General features: G+C 68.3%; 1 protein-coding gene across 4 annotated transcripts; it reads left to right on the top strand.

Annotated features, from left to right (window-relative positions):
* Window positions 1-2,506: 2,506 nt before the first annotated feature.
* VANGL2 (VANGL planar cell polarity protein 2) lies at window positions 2,507-20,288 on the top strand. Of its 4 annotated transcripts, none has more exons than XM_064498970.1 (9): window positions 2,507-2,533; window positions 9,711-9,849; window positions 11,471-11,726; window positions 11,809-11,929; window positions 14,673-15,280; window positions 15,536-15,672; window positions 15,798-15,933; window positions 16,169-16,400; window positions 16,774-20,288. In XM_064498970.1, exons 3-9 carry the CDS (start codon window positions 11,656-11,658, stop codon window positions 17,032-17,034), a joined length of 1,566 nt encoding a protein of 521 aa, XP_064355040.1. In that variant the 5' UTR covers window positions 2,507-2,533; window positions 9,711-9,849; window positions 11,471-11,655; the 3' UTR covers window positions 17,035-20,288. The 4 variants fall into 4 exon arrangements, with proteins under 4 accessions (XP_064355040.1, XP_064355041.1, XP_064355038.1 ...); XM_064498971.1 differs by lacking the exon at window positions 2,507-2,533 and adding an exon at window positions 3,254-3,439; XM_064498968.1 differs by lacking the exon at window positions 2,507-2,533 and adding an exon at window positions 3,672-3,819.
* The last annotated feature ends 710 nt before the right edge of the window (window positions 20,289-20,998 follow it).

The following is a 20,998-nucleotide window of genomic DNA, read 5'->3' on the forward strand; positions in this document are numbered from 1 at the left end:
GGCAGGTTGCAGCTGTTCGCCGACTTGCTCCAAATTTCTTCATATAATCAATTGGCCTCGGCTGCAGCTCGGCTCGGCAGAGATGCGTCAAAGGGGGAATAACGAGCCCGGGGGAGGGAGGGGGCGGGCGGCCGGGCGCTGGGCCCTTTCCGCAAAGTCCCTGCACGGGGCTGGAGCAAGGGCGGCGCGAAAGGTCAGGCGATGCCGGGGCCATGTCCGATGGAGCAGGGAGTGACGAGCCCCCGCGGGAGCTGGACGGTCCCCCAGGCCCCCTTGCCCGGGGAACGGCCTGCCCTTCTGCAAGGGCCGGGGCGAAAACCTGCCTGGTTTTGACTGTCTTTTTGGGCGTCTGTGAGGGGCCGAGGGGCCGTGAGGAAGGTGAAGGGCGAGCGAGGCCCTGGCTCAGCCCTGGGCTCTGCTCCCTGCTCCGGGGCAGCCGGGGGCCTGGGGGGGTTCTCCCTGGTGCCAACCCCGGGATGCATCACGCACCCGCTGCCCGCATCCGAACCCGGTCCAGGTGCCGGCCCCTGCGGAGCCTTGGGCGAGCGCTGAGCCGCCCGGACACGCGGTCGGGGCCTCCCGGACATCCCCGTGCCGGGGCCGGGAGGCAGCACGGAGGCGTTCACGGGGTTCGGGGCGCTCGCAGCCTCCGCGGGGCCGTCGCTGCCGCCTGCCGCCCCGGCCCTGACATATGGTCCGGCTTTGTGCCTCGCACAATGGGAGCACTTCATGCTAATTCGGCCGCTGGCCCTGGCCTGGCCACGTCCCGGCAGATCGGGTCCCTCGCCTGCTCTTTGTGCTGGCGGCAGGCGGGGTGGCGGCAGCTCCGCTTCCCGGGCATCCCTGTGCCTTTTCCTTGACGCTTTCCCTGCTCCCACGTTCCTCCTCTCCCTGCCCTTCCCTAAAAAGCGTCTCCGTCTCTCCGGCCGTCCCCCAGCTGCTGGGTGACGCCAGGCCCCGGGCACAGGTACGTGTGCGTGGGAAGGTTTCACGCAATTGCTTTTCCTTTCAAAAACAGCCGGTCTGGAGCGTGCGGGTGAGCTCCGCTCCTCCCGCCCGCGCCCCGGGAGGGCTGCTGAGCCCTTCCCGCTTCTCCTCCTCCCGCAGAAGAGCAGCCGGAGCCGGACGTGACCCTCGGCCCCTTCTCCCGCACCGGCCCCAAGGCGCTGCGTCCCTGGGGATGTCACCGTCACCGCGGGCCGCAGCTGCGTCCCCAGCGCCTCTGCAGCGCGACGGCAGTGCCATCTGCTGGGTCCCCGGCCCCGGCCCCTCCAGCTCCCGGGGTCCCTCTGCTCGCCCGGGCCTGGGGTCCCGGCCCCGCCAGCCCGGGCACCGGGCATCGCCGCCCCCCGCGAGCGAGCGACCGGCGTCGGGGCGAGGAAGGGCCGCTGTGCGTCACCGGGGCCCGTCACCCGAGGGCTGGCGGCCGGGTCAGACAGACGTCTGCGGGGTGGTTTAAACACCGCGGATCCTGCCCGGGGCGGGGACAGCCTAGCCCCCTCCCAGCCGCTTTCCGGACTGCTGATCTGCGGAGTTATCTGCCCCGCTGCCTTTCCGCCGCCGCCACACGGGAAGCCCGGCCGCGATGCCCCGGGCCCGTCGCAGCATCCGCGCCGATTCCCCGCTCACTCCCGAGAGGGGCCCAGCAGCCCCCGGCCCCCCGAAGCCCACCAGGAGCCTGGGGGCCCGGGCAGACGGGGTCGGGCACCCTGCAGACCTGGCGGGCTCTGCCTGCCCCGGGCGCGGAGGGAGGGGGACATCCCCGTAAATCACCCGGTGGAACAACGCGGCCCTCCCCGGCTGGCCGGGAAGGAGCTCCCAGGGCCCATTAATCACTCCCGGAGCCGGGAGAGCGAGGGGGCAGCCGGGGCAGCTGGCGGGGGGGGGAAGGGAGGGTGGCAGGGCAAGCGGGCCAGGGCTGGTGGGTGCCTCTTGAGGTGCTCCAAGCTCTGTCCTCCAGCTTGCGGCTCTGGCTGCCGTTTCCCTTCCCGCTCCCCAGGCCTGGCCGAGAGCTGAGCCCGGGCTGGGCCCCGGCCCAGGGCGCGTGGCAGGGGTGACCGAGGCCACGCTTGGACCGTGCACTTCTGGACGCTGCAGAGAGGACGTTGCTGGACATCGCCCACCCGGCACCTCTGCCTGGTGGGGCACACGCTGGAGGGGACCGGGGTGGGGGCCCCGGATGGAGCTGGAACTCATGGGCTGGGCTGAGCTGTGCTGGGGCTCAGGGGGGCCAGGACCCCCCGGCCTGGCCTTGCATTAATCTAATCTAATCTAGTCTAGTCTAATCTAGTCTAGTCGGCACTGCACTGCCCTGCCCTGCACTGCCTGCCAGCTCCAGGCCCTCCTCCCCTTTAAGAGAAAACAATCCATTTAAATCCCACCAATGGCGAGGGCCCGGAGGAGAGCGCCGCACGCCATTGGCCGGCGCGGGGGGGGCGGGCCGCGGCCCTTTCCCAGCCTCGCTCATTGATATAAAGCGCCCGGCGGCCGGGGCCGGCTGTTCCGGGCAGGCGCCGCGCCCCCCCCGGAGCGGGTGGGTGTGCGGGGGGCCGGGCCGGGGACCCTCCGCCTCCCTCCTCCGGCCGGGGGGACCGACCCGACCCTCTGCCCCCGGGGCTTGCAGGGGGCTCGGCATGGGCCCCCCCGCGCCCCTTTGCTCCCTCCCGTTGGAGCGGGCGGGGGTGCTGGGCCCCCTCGGCGGGCAGCGGGACCCCCTTGCCGCCACGGGGTGCAAAGGAGCGAGGGGTGGGGGGGGCCCGCGGGGAGGGGGACGGGGCCCTCCGTAGCGGGTCCCGCCGCGGGTAGGGGGATCGGCCCCAGCCCTGCGGGCCCCCGGGCCTGCTCGTCCCCTTTCCTTCCCCCGGGGCTGCGTCCTCGGCCCGGGCAGCGAGCGCGGGGGCTGCAGCGCCTCCGTCCCTCGGCCCTGGGTCCGGCTGGAAAGGGGCCGCGCTCCTCCGGGCATCCCCCCGGCCCGGCTGCCCCTCGCCCCGGGGCTCTGCCCCCGGCCCCGGCGCCGAGCCGCAGGGCAGGGAGCGGGCCGGGCTCGCTGCCCGCGAAGGGGCGCGGGGGAATCGGCCCCACCGCCGGCCACGGGCTGCCCCCGCGGCCACGCACCCTGCTCTGCCCCGCACGCCCGGGCCCGGCACACGGGGCCCCCGCGGGAGCCGCCTGCAGCCCCACGCAGCCCCCCCGCCGCGCGCAGGGGGTCCCGGGGGGCCGGACGGGCCTCGTCGCCCCCGCGGTGCCGCTTTCCGGCCGCAGCCCGAGCCGCGGGGCGGTGCCGCCTCGCCTCCCCGTGCGCCCCGGGGCCAGGCCCGCCCGGTGCCCCGGAGCCGCCGCGGGGCGCGGCCCCCCCCGTGCGCGTCCCCGTCCCCGTCCCCGGGGCCCGCAGCAGCGCGGCGCGGGCGAGGAGCGCGGAGAAGCGGCGCCGGCCGCGCGGGTACCGGGCGCCCCGGGGCGGCGGCGGCGGACAATGGGGCTCCCGCCCCTTTAAGGGGCGCCGGGAGCGCGGAGCGGAGACAATGGGCGGGCGCGGGGGGGGGGGAGCGGCCGGGAACAGCGGCGGCGGCGCGGGGCCGCCGGCGGGGCGGGAGCTGCGCGGCCGGGGCGGCCCGGGGCGCGGCGGGGCCGGGGCCGGGGCCGGGGCCGGGGCCGGGCGGCGGCGGCGGCGCCTGGGGGGCCGCTGCGATCCGGCGTTTCCGCCTCCTCCTCGGCGGCCGCCGCGGGTTGGTGCCGCTCGGTGCGCGGCGGGCGGGCGGGGGGGGCCGCGCACAAAGGTGCGAGCGCGGAGCGGCGGCGCGGAGAGCGGCGGCGGCGATGGTGAGTGCGGCGGGGCCGGGGCCGGGGCCGGGCGGCAGGAAGGGGCCTGGGCAGCCGCGGACTCGCCTGCGCCGGCGGCGGGGCGGGGGCGGGCGGCGCCGCTCGGCTGCTCCGCGGCGGGGGTGCGGGTGCGGGACGCCCAGGCCGGGGGGGCCCGACGGGGGGGGCCCCGGGGGGGGGGCAGCCCCGCGCGGGGACGCGTCGGGCGTCTCGGGCGCTGCCTTTCCGCGCGGCTCTGCTCGCCCCGGGGAGGCTCCCCGCGGCCCGGTGCCCCCCCGGCGGGCTGCAGCCCGGCCCCAGGGTTTCGGGTGGCGTCTACCGACCCGGCCGCCCCGCAGCGGTGCCGTCGCCTCGGCCTCCCTGGGCGCAGGCCCTTTGTGCCCGGCGCGGGCAAAGGGGATCCCAAAATTCCCACGGCGAAAGGGCAGAGCTTCCCCCTGCCCCCCCCCCCGTGCCATCGGGGTGCCCGGGCGTGGGCTGCCCGCGGGGTTCGCCCCCCGCTTGCCCCCGCGCAGGGCTGGCGCTGCCGCCGGGCTGGTGGTCCCTGCGCCGGGGTCTGCCCGCTGTGCCTCTCCCCGCCGGCACGCTCACCTGCTTCTGGAAGGTACCGGGGCCGGATGCTGATCCGGTTTCTCTTGGCGCTGTCGCCGCGCGACGCCCTGAGCTAGCGGGAGCTGCCTGTGGTGTGTGCCAGACGCGGGCCCGGCCGCCCTGCCCGGGGCGAGAAGCCCTTTTCCCGGGGAGAGGGTGTACGTGAGCCGGTTCCCCGGCAGGCCTCGCTCTCACAGCCGAGGCGGAGGTTTGAAAAAAAAAAAGACGGAGAAAATAATTAAATACTGTCTTGGCGCAGCCTCGGGGGATGGCTGTTGCTTAATCACAGCGATTCGGGATGGCGCTGGGGCCGAGCGGGGCTCTGCGGCGGATGAGCCCCAGCACCCTGCCGCTCCCCCACGCATCTGCGCTGGCTTTGTCTTGGGGGGGGGGGGGGGGTCAGGATTGGACCAGCTGATTTAATTAGCAGATGACTTTATTTGAGCCGGAGGTGGCTCCTCGCCTAGTTGTTAGGCCGTGGGGTGCCTGTCGCCTCCGCCGTGGGGTCGCGGGTCGCCGCGGCCCCGGGGCCTTTTACTTTCGCGGGGAGCGTAGGAAAGGCGGCGGTGCCGGTGCCGGCGGCGGCAGCCAGAGCTGTTCCACGTCCTGCCCGAGCGCTTTCCCGGATGAACCGCGTGTCCCACCCGGCGTTTGGGGTGAACTTGCTTTGCCTGGCGAGGTCTAGCCCGAAACCAGTCCTTGCTGGGGCTCGCGGTGTCTTTGTGCCGCCGCTGCCTTCGCACCGCAGCCCCGCGGGGCTCCGGCCATCTCGGAGTGACACGTTGTGTCCCGTCCGTGTCCCTGCGGTCAGCGGTGCCGCTTCACCCGGCCGGGTCGCTTCCTCCTGAGCTGAGTTTTAGACTTTGGCTCCGTTTCCCAAGGGCCGCTGCGGCTGGCAGATGCCCTGCGGCTCCGTTGTCCAGCAGGGACGCTCGGGAAGGGGCCTCGGAGGAGCCGTGGGATCCATGTGCGGAGCGGCTTTGCTGCCCTGCCCGGGTGCAGGGACGTCGGGAGGATCCACCCTGCTCCGTCGCTCTCCGGCGTTCGGCTCCCGGCAGATCCCGTCTCGGCGCTGCCCCTCCGGGCTGGAAGCTGGCGCTGGCCGTGTCCGCCCACCGCGGCCTGGCGCGTTGGGGGGGTTGAGCACGAGACACCTGGAGCCGGTTGAGCGGAAGCATGATGGATCTACAGGGCGCGGTAGAAGTTTACGCTGCAGGGGTGGATTTGGGGTGGGAATGGGCCTTTTATGGCGTTGGTGCAGCGCTTCCAGGACGGAGCTCCTGAAGATGCTCTTGGAGAACGCGTCAAAATGAACGAAATGGCCCGAAGCGTTGGCCACGCGGCAGCACAGGCCCCGCGTGTTCCCTCCCGCCGGTCGCTCTGCCCAAGCCGCCCGGCCGCGAGGGAGGCAGCTCGGGGCTGGGGACCGCGGGTGCTCCGCCGCCGCCGAGGCCCTGCGTGACCCTGCGCTGTCACTTGGTGCCGTGCTCCCGGCCCGGAGGCAGCGCTTTTGCAAGGGCTGGCGAGCGGCGCTGCCTCCCGGGGCTCCGGGATTCGGGGAGCGAAGGAGCAGGGACGCGGCCGGGCTGCTGGTGTCCCCTGAGCAGCAGCCGGCTGTAGCTCTGCAGTTAGGATCCCTTGGTGCTGTCGCGTTTTGCAATGCAAATAGCTTTCTCTTCGCATTGAGCCGTTCTCATGCAAATTCATGGTTTTTGTACATTTTTTTTTTCTTTTCCCCCTCTGGTTCCAGATCTGGCGCAATCGTTTTTACCTGCGCAAAGGCAGCGGGTGCATCCCTGCCGCCCGAGGCCGCTGCAACCTCTTTGGCTCCTGTAGTGCCAGACACAAGCGAGGTTCAAGGGCCGGGTGGAAGGACGGGTTTTCGCGTAGCTGCGCACCGAACGGTGGGAGTCCTCGCCGGAGGAGGCCGGTGGGGAGCCAGTGGTCGGCAGGACCCGCAGAGGGCCTGGACGTTCCCGAGGATATTGTAACAATCCCGAGCGACCGTAATTAAAGCTGACAGCTTGGAAGGGATATTAAGGCGTCTGCATCTGAGCTAACGCTGAGCAATTTGAGATCAGAATGAGACCTCCCGGGGGAGCGGGATTAACCCTCTCGGGCTTCCCGTGGGGCTCCTGCGCGTCCCTCTGGAGCGTCTGCTCTGGCCGCCGCCAGCCCCTGGGCTGATGCACCAGCAGTCTCCAGCGCGGCAGCTCCCACTTTCCTCCTGGGATCGCGGCAGCTCCGGAGCGTCGCGGTGCCGGCGCTGGGTCCGTTTCCCTTAAGCCTCGGGTAAAGCGTGCGGCGTCCCGGTGCGGGCTGGCGCCGGTGGCTCTCGCGGCCCATCGCAGGAGGCTTCACCGTCGGAAGGAGCCCAGCGGCCTCCTCCCTGCCCGGCCTCCGCTCTCCCGGCAGCGTCCGAGGAGCGAGAGGGGCCGTGGGCTCGCGCGAAGCCTCCGCTCGGCACGCGGGGCTGGACGCGGCCCGGGGCGCGGGGAGGGAAACCCGTTTGTGCTTGCGCTTGTGGAGGGAGCGTGCAAACCCGGGGAGCTCGGCGCGTTTCCGCGGTGGCCTCCTTCCAGCTCCCTGGCAGACGGCGCGCGGCTGGCGTCGGGCGCCTCGGATGGACGTGGCGAGGGGGCACGGCTTCGCTGGCGGCTCCCGCAGCCCTCGCCCGGCTCGGCTCGGCTCGGCGGGGGAGCGGGGCGTCGCGGCCGGCCGGCGAAGGCGCCTATTGTGCCGAGGCAGCAGCGCGTGCTGGTGTGGCCGAGCAAGCAAACGCGCCCGGCGCGGTGCCTCGGGGCCGGGCAGGGCAGCCGGGGCTCTTCTCGGGGGCTCGCTGGGAGCGGACGGGCTGCGCCGACCCCGTGCCGGCGGGATGCTCCCGGTGCCGCGCCGGGGCTCGAGGTGGGTTCCCCGCGCGGCTCTGCTGCTGCTGTTCCCGTTGGCTCCCCCAGCGGGAAGAGAGCTGTCGTCGGGGTGCGAAGGGTTGCGTTCACACCCCTTTTGTAACCACATTAGAGCATCGTGATTTTAACTCTGGTATCTATTTAATTGATTTAGATTTACAGATGCTCTGGAAGGAGCACCGGTGGCACAAAGCACAGGTGCTGCCGCAGTGCCGGGGCGCGATGCGGTTGCACGCGCTGCCGGCAAGGCGGCCGATCCGGTCGGCCCTCCTTCCTTTCCAGGGATGCGGCCCTGGCTCAGACACCTGCGCGGCAGTTTGCGGGACGCCGTGGGGTTTCCAGAGTGCTGCCGGCTGGTAACGCTTCTTTCCCTGCTATCGTAGAGGCGCAGCCGTACAGTCATGGGTCGCAGTCCCTCTGGGCGAGCTCCTGCGCTGGAGCAGGGGATGCTCTCCGACCTGCTCCGGTGCAAAGGCCACCACTTTACTTCAAATCATCTTTGGCAGGAGCAAGGAGAAGGTCTGGTTTGGCTGCCAAGCTCTCTCGCTCTCGGTAAGGTCTGCCCTCTCCTTGCAGGGGGGATTCTCCAGCAAACGTCCTGCCTGGCTCTTGCAAGCACAGAACTAACTTCAGTGCCGAGGCGAGGGGGCAGAAAGCCAGTCCGATACGATATAGCTTTGCACGGCCCCGTCCCAGGAGCGCGCCGCGGGGCCTCGCTGGGTGAGCGGGGCAGTGGATCTCCTCCTTGCGACTTTCCCCGGAGCTGTTTGAAATGAGAAAGCTTCCTTGCATAGAAACACTTGGATCTTTTTTGAGCATTTTAATACAAACAGTAGTTAATGGTTGAGGTGTGGAGATGCAAAGCCTGGGAGAGAAAGTGGCGTCTTCTCTTCTGACCGCCCGCGCGACGTGGGCCCAGCAGCCCCGGTCGGGTTCCCTCCGCTTTGAACCCTGCAGTGTGCATTAGCATCATCCCCAAAGCCTTCCAGTCTGGACTTGAAGACGTCGAGAGATGGCAAATCCTCCCCTCCCCTGGGGAGCTTGTTCTGGTGGTTAATCACCTTGCTGTTGGAAATGTGAGTTTTCTTCCTCATTTGCATGTGTCTGGCTTTTGCTCCCGGCCCTTGGCGGTTGCTCTCTTTTCTGTGCCGGCTTGAAGATGCCGGGTAATGCAAAGTCTCTTCTCCGGGAAACGAGGCATCCATTGCTAGCTCCTGCACCTGAGCCCTTGCGCTGCTCACCTGGCTTGCCTCGTTCTGCTAGGCAAACTATATATATTAAAAAAATCCCTTTCTTCGCTGACAGTACTGTGCCAAGCCCGTTGCTCCTCCAGCAGCCGTGAGAAATGCCGTACTTTGAGCAAAGCGAGGGAATAAAGCAGCTGCCCCCGCGGCCTTTGGGGGGACTTGCAAATTGCCAAGAGGAGCTGGAGGAGCCTCCTGAGTCGCCTCGCCGCTGCGGTGCTGCTCTGCCCGTAACCCCCGCTTGGTCCAAAACCTGTCCTAGAAACGCGTCGGGCTGCAGCCGGAGGGCCTGGACCTGCTGCATCCTCATGGAAGCCGTTCCCATAGCTGATTTCCCACTCCCGTTAGACGTGTGCTTTATTTTCCATCGGAACGGCTCCGTCTTCGTCTCCCGGCTCTTGCACCGGCTCCGGCTTTGCCGTTGGGAGCTGAGCAGCCCCGGGGCTCCGCTCGCGACGCCTTTGCAGCCCCGGCCTGGGCCGCCGCCGGGACCGCGTAACTCGAGCAGGGGCTCGGAGGGCGGCTCGGGAGGGGGACGTCGGCGGCTGGGGAGTGTGCAATCCTTGGGCTTTCGCGGGGATTCAGTCCCTCAGGTCACCGAGATGCTTTGGAAAACCCTCTCCTGGTTTTGGCCCCTAACTCCGCTTCCAGGCGGGAGGCATCGCTGGTTCGCGCGGGGCTGGGAGTGGGGCCGGGAGCGGCTTGGTTTCGGCCGTGCCGGTTTGAAGTGCTCCTCGCCCCGTCCCCGCTCTCGCCTCCGCGCTGGGCGGCCCGGGAGCATCCGTGGCCGCCATCTCCGCGGGAAGCTCTCAGCATCCTCCTCCGTGGCCCAGAGCGCTGAGAGGTGGCCAGGAGGGGCCGGCACGTGGGGGTTTGCGTTGGCTCCGCTCCGAGCCGTGTTTTGAACCCTTTAAAGGCGACGGGGCTGCGCGCTTTTAGCTTTCCCTCCGACCGCGGCGAGGCCGGGAGCGGAGCAGCGGCGGCTCCGTCCCGGGTCGCGGAGAGCGCCCGGAGCGTGCGGGAAGCGCGGCCGCAAGCGGCATCATCCTCCCGGCGCCGGCAGAGACGTCCCGCTCCGTGGGGACCTCCCGCCCTGATTTACTCCTTTTTTCCTGATTTACTCCTTTTTTTTTGGGTTTCCCCCCAGCCCCCCCGCGGAGCCCCGGAGCAGCGGCCCGGCGCCTGAGCCGCCGCGGATGCGGATGCGGAGCCCTCCGCGGGCCCAGGATGCCCCCAGCGCCTCGGTGACGGATCGCCGGGGCCCAGTGCCCGTCTCCGTCCCCGCGGTGAGTGTCCCCCCCCGCCCGGGGGTGCGAATCCCCTAATGGCGCTGATGGACGGGGCTGGGGGGAGCACGGCCGCGGCCCCCCGCGCGGGGAGGGAGGGGACGCGGCGGCGGCCAGGCCGCCCGTATTGTTCCCGGCAGAAACCTGATCCTTCCCGCAAACAAAGCGGGGGGGAAAAGGGGGGCTGGCGGGAGGGGCAGGGGGTGGGAAGGGGGGTCCTTTCTCCGGCCCCTTCCCCCACCGCCCGCCCGCCCGCGCGGGCCGCCGGGATGCGAGCTCCCGGCGCTGGTGCCATCTCCTAGACGACCGGCGTGGGGGGGCTTTTGTCTCCATAGTGATAAATGTGCGGGAATCCGGCGTCGGGGACAAAAGGATCCCCCCTTCCCCGCCTCGACCCCGCTCCCCCTCCCCGAGGCCTGGAAAAGAGGCCGAGCGACGTTCGTTCGGGTTTTATTTGGCCGAAATGGCATTTCCGTGGTAACTCGCCACCCCCCCAACGCAGCTGGCTTGGCCCCCCCGCACCGGGCTGGCAGCGGCGTTCGGGGTCCGGGGGGTCCCCAAACCCCCTCGGAGCCGGGCAGGGGGCTGCGGCAGCGCCGAGCCCGAGGCTGCCGCCGTTGGGGGGGTGATGGGCCCCCCCGGCCGGGACCTCGCCGAAACGCGCTGCCCCCCCGGCGCGGAGACGCGGTAACTGGCCGCGGGGCGCTCGAGCCCCGGCCGAGCACCGACCTGCTGCGCGTTGCACCGAAGCGCTGCGTTATTTTCCCAATCCGGCAGAGGTAGGACACGACGACCAGGTGTAGGCGGGTATAATGCATGTGTGTGTGTACCTGTGTGTATCTATATATAAATACATAGGGCGAGATGTATATACACGCCTACAAATCGCTGCAGCTGCAGTTTGGGGCTGGCTCACGCGCCGTGGCAGCAGGGTGATGGTACCTCCCCGGCTTGGCCAAGCCGGTCGTGCCAGCCTTGCTGGTCCCCGGCCGCGGCTGGGGCTTCCCTCCGCGTCCATCGCGGCGGCCCGGGCCCGTGGTCCCCTCCTCGGAGCCGCCCCGCTGCTCCCCCGCCGGCTTTTCGGCCGCCCCTGGGGACGCCGCGGCCCCGCGGGTCCTGGCATAGGAGATGCCGATGGTCACGCAAAGCCAAGGCCTGATCCGGCGTCCCCGGCCGGCGCCGGGTGCGGATGCTCGCGGCCTTTCATCCCGCTCCTTTGCGGCGGCTGAAAATCTCGCGTTGATCTTCGGGCCGTGAGACTCCGTCTCCGCGCCGGGAAACTTGTCCCGACAGAGCCCCGAGACTCCTGAACCGGCCTGAAACGTTGCCTGTGCCCAATTATTCATTTGCAATTTTTTTTTATGTCAGCCCCCACTGCAGGCACTCTCTCAGCAATTAAAGTAACCATCAGGGTATTAATTAAGGCATAAATCACCTGGAATAGCGCAGTAAAAAGCTAATCTTATGGTACCGTGAAAAAAAGAGGAAGGTGGAGTCCGGGTCCGGCTCGGACCTGCTGTTAAATCAGAAAACCCCAGGCGCGACCCGGAGGGGGTCCCGGCCGGGGGCTGGTGCCCTTCGCGGGGGCCCCGGGGCCGCTGACCCCCCGGTCGCTCCGCAGGCGGGCGGACCGTTTTCTCCCGAGCCGAGCCCAGGCAGCCGATCAAAATAGAGTCGCTCAAGGCGACGGTCGACTTCTTGAAGGTGCCGCTGGGCCTGAGGAAGCCGGCGCCGAAGGAGGCCCCCGGGCCGCGGATCCCCCCCCGCGGCACCGTGGAGCGGTACGCGGGCCGGCGCTCCGACAACATGGACAATGAGTCGCAGTACTCGGGATACTCCTACAAGTCCGGGCACTCCCGCAGCTCCCGCAAGCACAGGTGAGGCGTCGGCACGCGTCCCCTCGCCCTGGGGCTCCCTGCCCTCCGCCGCGCTCACCCTCCTCCTCCTGCTGCTTTCCAGGGACCGTCGGGATCGGCACCGCTCCAAAAGCCGGGATGGGAGCCGCGGGGACAAGTCGGTGACCATCCAAGCCCCGGGCGAGCCCTTGCTGGACAACGAGTCGACCCGGGGCGACGAGCGGGTGAGAGGGGCCGGGGCGCGATGGGACGGGGTGGGATGGACGGGACGGGACGGGACGGGGTGGGATGGACGGGACGGGACAGGGTGGGATGGACGGGACGGGACAGGGTGGGATGGATGGGACAGGACGGGATGGGGTGGGATGGATGGGACGGGATGGGGTGGGGTGGGATGGATGGGACGGGATGGGGTGGAGCGGCTCCTCCTCCGGCCCTGCCCCGTGTCCGGGAGAGGCGTCAATTAGAGCAGCCTCCAGGCTGCTTTAATCCAGGCTCCCGCGTGCCGGGACCCGGTGGCAGCTCCCTGCCCCGGGCGGGAGCACGGGACCTTGCACGGCCTCCGCTTCGGCTGCAGCAGCTCCCGTGCTTTAAACTTTGGGCTACCAGGGAGGATCGAGGCTTTCTGGCCCGATTTCGGGCTTGGGTGAAGGCCCTTGGCTCCCGGACAGGGCCCAGCCCGGGGGATGCTGCCAGGCTGGGAGCCGCCGGCGGAGCGTGGAGGCTCCCGACGTGCTTCACTCGCCCCGCGGGAGCGGCGGAGCCGGTCGGACCGGCCCCGGGCTCGCTGGCAGGCAACGGCACTTGGGGCGCTGCCTCTGCGCCTGGCACCGCCCCGGGCAAACAGCCGGCGTGGGCACGGGCTGCCCGTCCGCTCCCTGCCCACCGGCTGCGGAGCACCCCGGGATCGGCTCCCCCGGGATCGGCTCCCCCGGGATCGGCTCCTGCCGGGCGACGCAGGCTGGGGCGTAATCACCCCCGTTTGGCTCCTGGGAGCATCAAACGGACGAGCAGGTTTGTGCAGCCGGTGGAGCGGAGGCTCCCGGGAGGCCGGCGGCAGCCCGACGTGCCCGGCCGTGGCTTCGCTCCAGGACTCGGCCTCTACGTTAGCCGGAGCAGTCGCTGTACAAACCTGTCACGCAGAAACGCAAGCAGAATAAAACCCCCAGGGTTTTCCGAAAAGCCCGGCCAGGCCCCGAGGCACCAGGGCGAAACTCCCCGTCGCCCCGTGCGTGGAGCGGGGATCCCCTGGATGGGGCGACGGGGACAGGGACGGGGACAGCTCGCCTGACCCTCAACGGAGCTTTTGTCATCTCCCGGCCTCCTATGTAGGCAACGCCGGCTCGTTTAATCTTCTCTCGTTAACGAGTCGGTGCTGCCCAGGGCCTGTGGTTGAGGTAGCGGCTCGGCCCGGCGGGTCACGCAGTGCCAGGACGATGCGCTCCCACCGCGGGGGCTCGAAGCCCTTTGGCAGAGCTCGCCCGCTTCGGGAAGGGCTCGAAATACGGGACTGGGAGGACTGGGAGCGAATTCTCACAGGGCCAGGCCCTGCGGGGGGAAAAACCCTGTGGTTTTCCCACGCCGCGTCCCACGTGCAGAAAGTCGAGTCGCAGAAACAGAAGGTTTCTGTGCTCCCCAGGACGCCCGGCCCCGCTCTTCTCCCGCGCTCTGTCTCCTCGCCGGGACCCCCCGTCTGCCCCATCCCTCAGGAAAGCCCCAGGCTGCAGAATGATGTTCTTGTTACAATTTGGAGCGAAAGCACCAACTTTCTTGCAGAAATTCTTGGGGGGAAAAAGCCACTTTTGGGACGGTGAATCACCTAAGATGAAAACACTTCGTTTCGGCAGCGCCAAAGTGCTGCGAAACCGAATGCAAAAGTCGGGATGAGACGGTGCAAAGCAACCCGGGCGGCTGCGTCATAGTGGCATTTTCTGTGGCCGCAGAGCAAAGACTGCTCCCTCCGCCGAAACCCCGCGCTTTCCCTCCATCAGAAGGAAACGAAGCGAAATAACTCATCTCGGTGCCTCTCCAATTCTAGCGAAAATCCACGCTGATGTGTTTTGCAAAGTGTCTCGGTTCCAGTGAAATGAGGCTTTCTCGCCGAAAGCCGTCCTGGTCGGCAGCGTGGGATTGCGAGGGGCAGAGGAGCTGCTCCCATCCGTGCTCCGGGGCCGCGGCTGCTCCCGTCCCTCGTCCCGCTGCGTTCGGGAAGGAGCGAGCCCTCCGGATGGGCTGCGTCCCTTGGGAAGGGAGCTGGAGCCGGCTCGGAGCTGCCGGGGTCTGTCGCTGGCCGGGGTCTTGTTGCAACACCCGAGGTGGCAAAGCTTTGGCATAGAGGTTTTATGAGAGCGAACTTGAGCAGGAGACACAGCTGCTCTCCGGAGGAAAGAAGCCAGGTTAAAGTCGGGTTTAAGAGCTCGTGAAAGTGATGTTTCCCCCAGGAGAGATCCATACCCCAAAACGGCGCGACGAGGAGCAGCGCGGTCCCGGGGAGCCGGGCGTGGACGTGATGCCCGTCGCGTTGGGGCTGGGCTGGGCTGGGCTGGGCGCCGGGCGCCCGCGACTTTGTTCTGCGCGGCGGCGGCGGCAGCGGCGAGGGTGTGTTGGGCCTGCAGCTGGGCATGTTCGCTCTGGCCCCGCTAATGAGGGATTTGCCTGGAAGCAGGATGCTTTGCACTGGCAGAGCTCTGCTCGCCGCTGCGGCGTGTCGTTCGCGGCGGAGCGAAGCGCGGCGGGGAGCTGCGCGCTGCCCCGGCTCCGGCGGGGGTTTCCCGGGGCGTCTCGGCCTCCGTCTGCCTCCCGGCCGCGGTTCCCGCCGTCTCGATGGGGGTGATGGCAGCAGGCAGCACGCCGGCCTTGGAGGTTCGGACGGTGGGAGATGCGGAGGTGGCGGTGGGTCGCGCTGGGGCGGGCGAGGCTCCGGGGCCGCGTGGCCTCGGCGTGCCTGACCCGTCCTTGCCTCCCCAGGACGACAACTGGGGCGAGACCACCACGGTGGTGACGGGCACGTCGGAGCACAGCATCTCGCACGATGACATCACGCGCATCACCAAGGACATGGAGGACAGCGCGCACCTGGACTGCTCCCGGCACCTGGGCGTCTCGCTGGCCGGGGCCCTGGCGCTGCTCTCCTTCCTCACCCCGCTCGCCTTCATGCTGCTGCCCCAGCTGCTGTGGCGGGAGGACCTGGAGCCCTGCGGGACGCCCTGCGAGGGGCTCTTCATCTCGGTGGCCTTCAAACTCCTCATCCTCCTGCTGGGCAGCTGGGCGCTCTTCTTCCGGCGCCCCAAGGCCTTCTTCCCCCGCGTCTTCGTCTTCCGGGCGTTGCTCATGGTGCTCGTCTTCCTCCTCGTCGTCTCCTACTGGCTCTTCTACGGCGTGCGCATCCTGGACTCGCGGGACCGCAACTACCAGGGCGTCGTGCAGTACGCCGTGTCGCTGGTGGACGCGCTGCTCTTCGTGCACTACCTGGCCGTGGTGCTGCTGGAGCTGCGGCAGCTGCAGCCCCAGTTCACGCTCAAGGCCGTGCGCTCCACCGACGGCGCCAGCCGCTTCTACAACGTCGGCCACCTCAGGTGCGTGTCCGCGCGCGTGTCCGGGCGGTCGCGGGCGTCCGCGCGTGCCGGTGCTCGCGGCTGCGTGCGCACACGTGCTGCCCTCTGCTGCACGGCCCCGCACTCGCCGGCCGGAGCGGATGCCGGCGTCCCCGGCGCGTCCCCGCGGTCCCCTTCTCCTCCCGCCCCGGCCGTGTGCGCGTCCCCGCTCCCGCCGGCGCGGTGCTAAGCGGCTCGTTGTGTCCCCGCTCCGCGCCCGGCCGTGTCGCCCCGCAGCATCCAGCGAGCAGCCGTGTGGATCCTGGAGAATTACTATCACGATTTCCCGGTCTACAATCCTGCCCTGCTCAACCTGCCCAAATCCGTCCTGTCCAAGAAGATGTCCGGGTTCAAGGTCTATTCCCTCGGCGAGGGTGAGCTCCTCTTCCCTTGGCTTCTCCTCCTCCTTTCTCTCCTCCGCTCTCCGGTTGCAGCGTCAGGAGCCTCGGGCGTCCCGCGGGCTCCGTCCTCCGCGCTCTGACCTCTCTCTTCCCTCCAGAAAACACCACCAACAACTCCACGGGCCAGTCGCGGGCCGTCATCGCCGCGGCCGCCCGCCGGCGCGACAACAGCCACAACGAGTACTACTACGAGGAGGCCGAGCACGAGCGCAGGGTGCGGAAACGGCGCGCCAGGTACAGGGCCGGCGGGAGGGGACCGCGCCGGGCGTCCCGGGCAGGCGGGATGCCGAGACCCGGCAGGGCCTCTGCCCCGCGCGGCAGCTCTCGCCGAGCCCGGCGGTTGCACGGCAGCTCAGGGCAGGACGCCGGCGAGCAGCCGGCTGCCGGAGGCCCCGGGGACGGGGGATCTCCTGCCCGTGGCCTGGCTGTGCCCTGCTGCAGCCGCAGGCCCCGGCCCTTCTCCCGCCAGGCTCGTGGTGGCCGTGGAAGAGGCCTTCACCCACATCAAGCGGCTGCAGGAGGAGGACCAGAAGAACCCGCGGGAGATCATGGACCCGCGGGAGGCAGCCCAGGCGATTTTTGCCTCCATGGCGCGGGCCATGCAGAAGTACCTGCGCACCACCAAGCAGCAGCCCTACCACACCATGGAGAGCATCCTGCAGCACCTCGAGTTCTGCATCACCCACGACATGACGCCCAAGGTGCGCGGGGCAAGGGGAGCTGGAGGCGGGCAGCATGGGTCTCTTCTCCTTTACTGGTCCCCTGCCGCCAGGTTTGCCCGGGTGCCGGCCAAGCTGGTCCGGAGAACAGGGGATTTAGGTGTGCTTTGCCCACAGTGCCATGTAAGAGAGGTGGAGGACAAGGGGTGGGAGCTCTTCGGTTGCTGCGTACAGCCAGAAAAGCGAGTATAACCCCGAGGGAATGACACGCAGCGATGGGAACCTGCTTCCCAGCTGCTGGGCCTGGCACGTGGGGATGCTTTTTCCAGTGGGACCTGCTTAGCAGCTTGAGACAGTGGGGAAAAAAGGCTGAGCCATGCTGAGGTGACATTTCCGTGTCCTTGCCTTCCTTCAGGCGTTCCTTGAGAGGTACCTGAGTGCCGGGCCGACCATCCAGTACCACAAGGACCGCTGGCTGGCCAAGCAGTGGACGCTGGTCAGCGAGGAGCCGGTGACGAACGGCCTGAAAGATGGGGTGGTCTTCGTGCTGAAGCGCCAGGACTTCAGCCTCGTGGTGAGCACCAAGAAGATCCCTTTCTTCAAGCTCTCGGAGGAGTTTGTGGACCCCAAGTCGCACAAGTTCGTCATGAGGCTGCAGTCGGAGACCTCTGTGTGAACTGAAGAGGGATGGAGAGGGGCTGGGGGTGACGCCCGCTCCCAAGGATGGGCTTGCTGCAGCCGGGCCTCTCCGTCTCGTCCTCCCTGTCTCTGCCAGGGCTCGGGGAGGCCACCGCTCGAGGGCAGAACTGTGGCAGCCACCTGGAAGCAGTGCCTGTGTCTGGCCCCGTCACCCGCCTGTGACCACTCGCCCTCCAGCCCTCTGTCTCGGCCTGACCCGCGTTTGGGCGGGCTGAGCCCCCCCTTCCTCATCCCCGTGCTCTCCAAAACCCAGGTCCTCGTAGCAATCCCCCAGAAGGTGCATCCAGCGAAGGACAGTGTCACGGCCGGAAAGGAGACCGCGAGTTTCGGTGCCGTAACTCAAGGGCTAACTCTCCATTAGATTTTCTTCACCAGCGTCCTCAAGTGCAGTTGGGTCTGAAGGACCTTCTACGCTTTCCTGTTTTCTACTTGGCAACTGTCCTGTCTCTGGCCTTAAAACATCACCCGGTGTCTAGGGTTGGTTTTTGATAATAGAGACTTTTGGAGTATTTTGCAAACACCTCTCCAGTCTGTGGCTGCTATGAAAACCTCCCCGAGCGACCCAGGGGTGGGGAAGAAACTGAACCGGCGACGCTCCCGCGACAGCCTGGCTGTACAAACGTCCTCCTCGCGCCTCTGCCGATGCTTTCCACACTCGGCTGTTAGCAAAAGCAAGAGAGAGACTGGTTTTTGAAAAAGAAGAAGTTTTTAAGTGACGGTTTTCCCTGCTGTGCGTGTGCTCTCCGAGGAGATCTGTGTTTCTGTAAATAGCAGCCCACCCCGAGCCAGTTCCTCCTCTCCCCCCCGGCTCCGCGTGTCTCTGCACGAGGTTCTTTGCACCATTCCCGCAGCGTAAAGAGGCCTTAAAGTGGGTGTCTGACATGTGCCAGCTGCCAGAATGGTGTAAATATCATCTCCGAGTAGAAGCAGAAGTCTGCTTTTCCTCCCTCGTTCCTAACGCCGAAATGGCCGGTGAAAGCGATGAATTGCAGGATGCGCGAGCAACAGCTCCCGATGCGCCCGAGTGCCGGGGCTTTGCCGCGCCGGGGCTGCGGGCATCGGGCCGGGAGGCAGCCGCGGTTCCTTTGCAGGGCGCGAGGGCAGACGGTGGCTCACGGAGCCCTCGGTTAACGCTCCCCGGCTCCGGTGCCGACGTGGTTGCGCCGTTACGGCCGTGTCTGCGTTAACGCTTCCCGCGTGAGTTGGGGAAGGGGGGACGGAGGTGCAGAGAGGTGACGAGGGCTGGTGTTGAGCACCTTATCCCTGGGGGGGAAATAGCCGTTTCCAGGGTGCTGGCACAAGGGAGAGCACCTCGGAGTCCCCTCGGCCGAATTTGGGGCCCTCGCCTTCAGCAGCCTTCTCCCTGCCGAAGCCGAGCCGCTGCTGAGAGCCCACGCGGCGGCTGGTGGGACTCGGCGCTCCCCAAACAGCATCCGACAGCACAAGGCAGCGGAGGAGCAGGCTCCCCGCATCCCTGTCCCCCGTCCCCCAAACCCCCCCGGGGCGAGCGATCCCGCAGTTCATCCCTGCGGCAGCCGGCCGCCGCCGCGACCCTCTGCCTCCGCGCCGAGTCTCTGCGTGTGCGTGTTGTGGACTCGACCCCCCTGGTGAGAGTGGTGTTCTTGTGTTTTTGTCTGTAGCCAGGTTTTTCCCAGCGGGATCTGCTTTCCCGGGTGGATTCAGCCCCGGCTCTTCACAGTGCCGGGGCCGGCGGGATGGAGCGAGGATGCGAAGGGCCCGGCCGGGGGGCAGCTGGTGCGTCCGCTCCGCGTCGGGTTGCAGCCAGGTGGATGCAAAAGCTTTTTGCCTTTCCTTGTTTCTCGTTAAGGTCACAAATACCTCATGGGGTCGGTTCGCTGGGGGAGGTGTCGGGGGGGAGCGCGGCCCCCGCGCGCCGTCGCTCTGCAGCCTCGGGGCCCTTCGCCTGCGGGACCGGCCGGATCCCATCACTGTGACTTGCCGGCTTGAAGTTTTCCCCTTATTCTAAGCACTAAACTGCTCGAGGGTTGGGACTCCGGGGCGACGAGGGGGACCGACCCCGCTTTGCCCTGGGCGTCCCGGCTGCGGCTGCATCTCCCGGGCTCATACGGTTGCTCCGGTTTAGGTCGGTCCTGCCCGTTAGACCTGCTGTGGTCGGATCCTCAGCCGTCCCCCTCGCCCCTCTGCCGCCTCCGGCACCTCTTTCCGGCCAGTTTACAGCGATGCTCCCAACAAGCCGTCGGATGCCAAATGCTTTTCCTCCTGGGCTAAAACCCTCCAGCCGGGCACCAGGGCCGCCGCCACTTCCCTCCCCGCGCTGCGCCTTCGCCCCTCGGCTTCTCTTCTCGTTGCATTTGCACAATATCCTGCTTTTCCTCCCCCTTTTCCCCCAGATCTCTTGCCCGAAGTTGCGCACGTCCCCGACGGCCGCGGCGCGCTGCCCGCGGTGCGCGAGCGCCCGCTTCTGCCCCGTCCCGCAGGAGCTGGGGGCCGCCCAGTAGATACCAGTAGCACAAAGCAGAGCCCGGCGGGTCCGTCCCCGCTGGTGCCGCCGCTCTGCTCACCAGTTCCCAGGAAACCTCCCTTTTCCAGGACCCCCCGTCCCGGGTTTCTGGGGTTTCTAATCCCCCCCGGGGCCAGCGCGGGGCCCCCGCTCGCCCCGCCGGGCTGCGTCCCGCTCCGAGCCAGCTTCCAGTCGCGTTTACACCAGCACCGCGGTGCCGGAGTGACTCCGCTTGACGCCCCCCTGGGTGCAAATCCTGCCCGGTTCCCCGGTGCCCCTGGGGGTGCTTTGCACCCCGATGCGCCCGGACCCCCCACCCCCCCGCAGGGAGCATCCCTGGTGTCTCCAGGGTCTTTTCCTGTCTTCCAGCCTCCGCCAAACCCGAGGAGCCGGCGTGGGGGGGTCCCGTGGGGGCCTCGGGGGCCTCGCGTTGCGGAGGGAGGCGCAGGCCGCGGAGACTGGGGGGGCCGGGGGGGTCATCCCGCCCGGAGCGCGAGAAGAGCGAACCCTTCCCCTCCGTTTGTTTGGTTTCGTTTTCCTTTGCAGAGCCGAGACCTTGTGCATGCGTGTAGAAAGTTGTAAAGTGTAAAATTGTTTTTTAATATATAAAAAGCTTGTTTTTACGGTTTGCAGTGGATCGAAGCAGTACGGCAGTGTTAGGACGTTTTGTTTTTTTTTTTTTTTTTCCATAGAGGAACTAAAATTGTACAAATTTTTTTTTATATAAAATAAACACATTTGACATTTTTCTTTGTCTTCTCGCACCTGGTGCTTTGCGGTGAGCTGGTGGGAACCGGCTCGCGGCTCCGAGCAACGGTTTGGCGGCGTTTTGGGCTGCTCGAGCCCCTCCGGGCCGCCCTGCCTGGCCCTGCGCGGTGCTGGGGTCGGCGCTGGGCCCCGCTGCAGGTGTTTGGGCTGCGGCCGCAGGTGTTTGGGCTCCGGCCGCCTGGACCCCCCCACTGAGGGCAGGTGCTGCGGTGGCAGGATGCGGCCTCACGAGAGCACCTGGAGGGGAAAGCGGCCCTGCCTGCGTGAGAGATGCTTGGAAAGAGCCGCGTGCTTCGTGCCGGCAGCTCGAGGTGAGCGGGGCGCCGGTCCTGCCCCCCAAGCGCAGCACGGGCGGGGGGGACTGGGCATTGCCCTAGAGCCGCTCCGGTGTTATCCTGCCCTTTCTCTTTGCTGCCAGGCTCGGAAGGAGGAACGGGAGCATCAGCGCGGTGCCGGATCCCCGATGCGGCCAGGGCTCGCCGGGCTGCCGCGCGCGCGGGAAGGAGCCGAAGGCCATGCCGAAGCCCCGCCGTGCCCAGACCCCTGCGGCGGACGCGTGAGTCCCACCTCGCACGGGCGGGTTGCAAAGCCACCCTCCACCTGCAGAAAGCTGCCGGGGGCCTCGCTGCACCCCGGGACCCCCCCCCATCCCCTCTGCCGCGTCCCCACGCCGTGCACCGGCAGCGGCTTT

Source organism: Dromaius novaehollandiae, chromosome 29 (assembly GCF_036370855.1).
Source record: "Dromaius novaehollandiae isolate bDroNov1 chromosome 29, bDroNov1.hap1, whole genome shotgun sequence".
Taxonomy (NCBI): Eukaryota; Metazoa; Chordata; class Aves; order Casuariiformes; family Dromaiidae; genus Dromaius; species Dromaius novaehollandiae.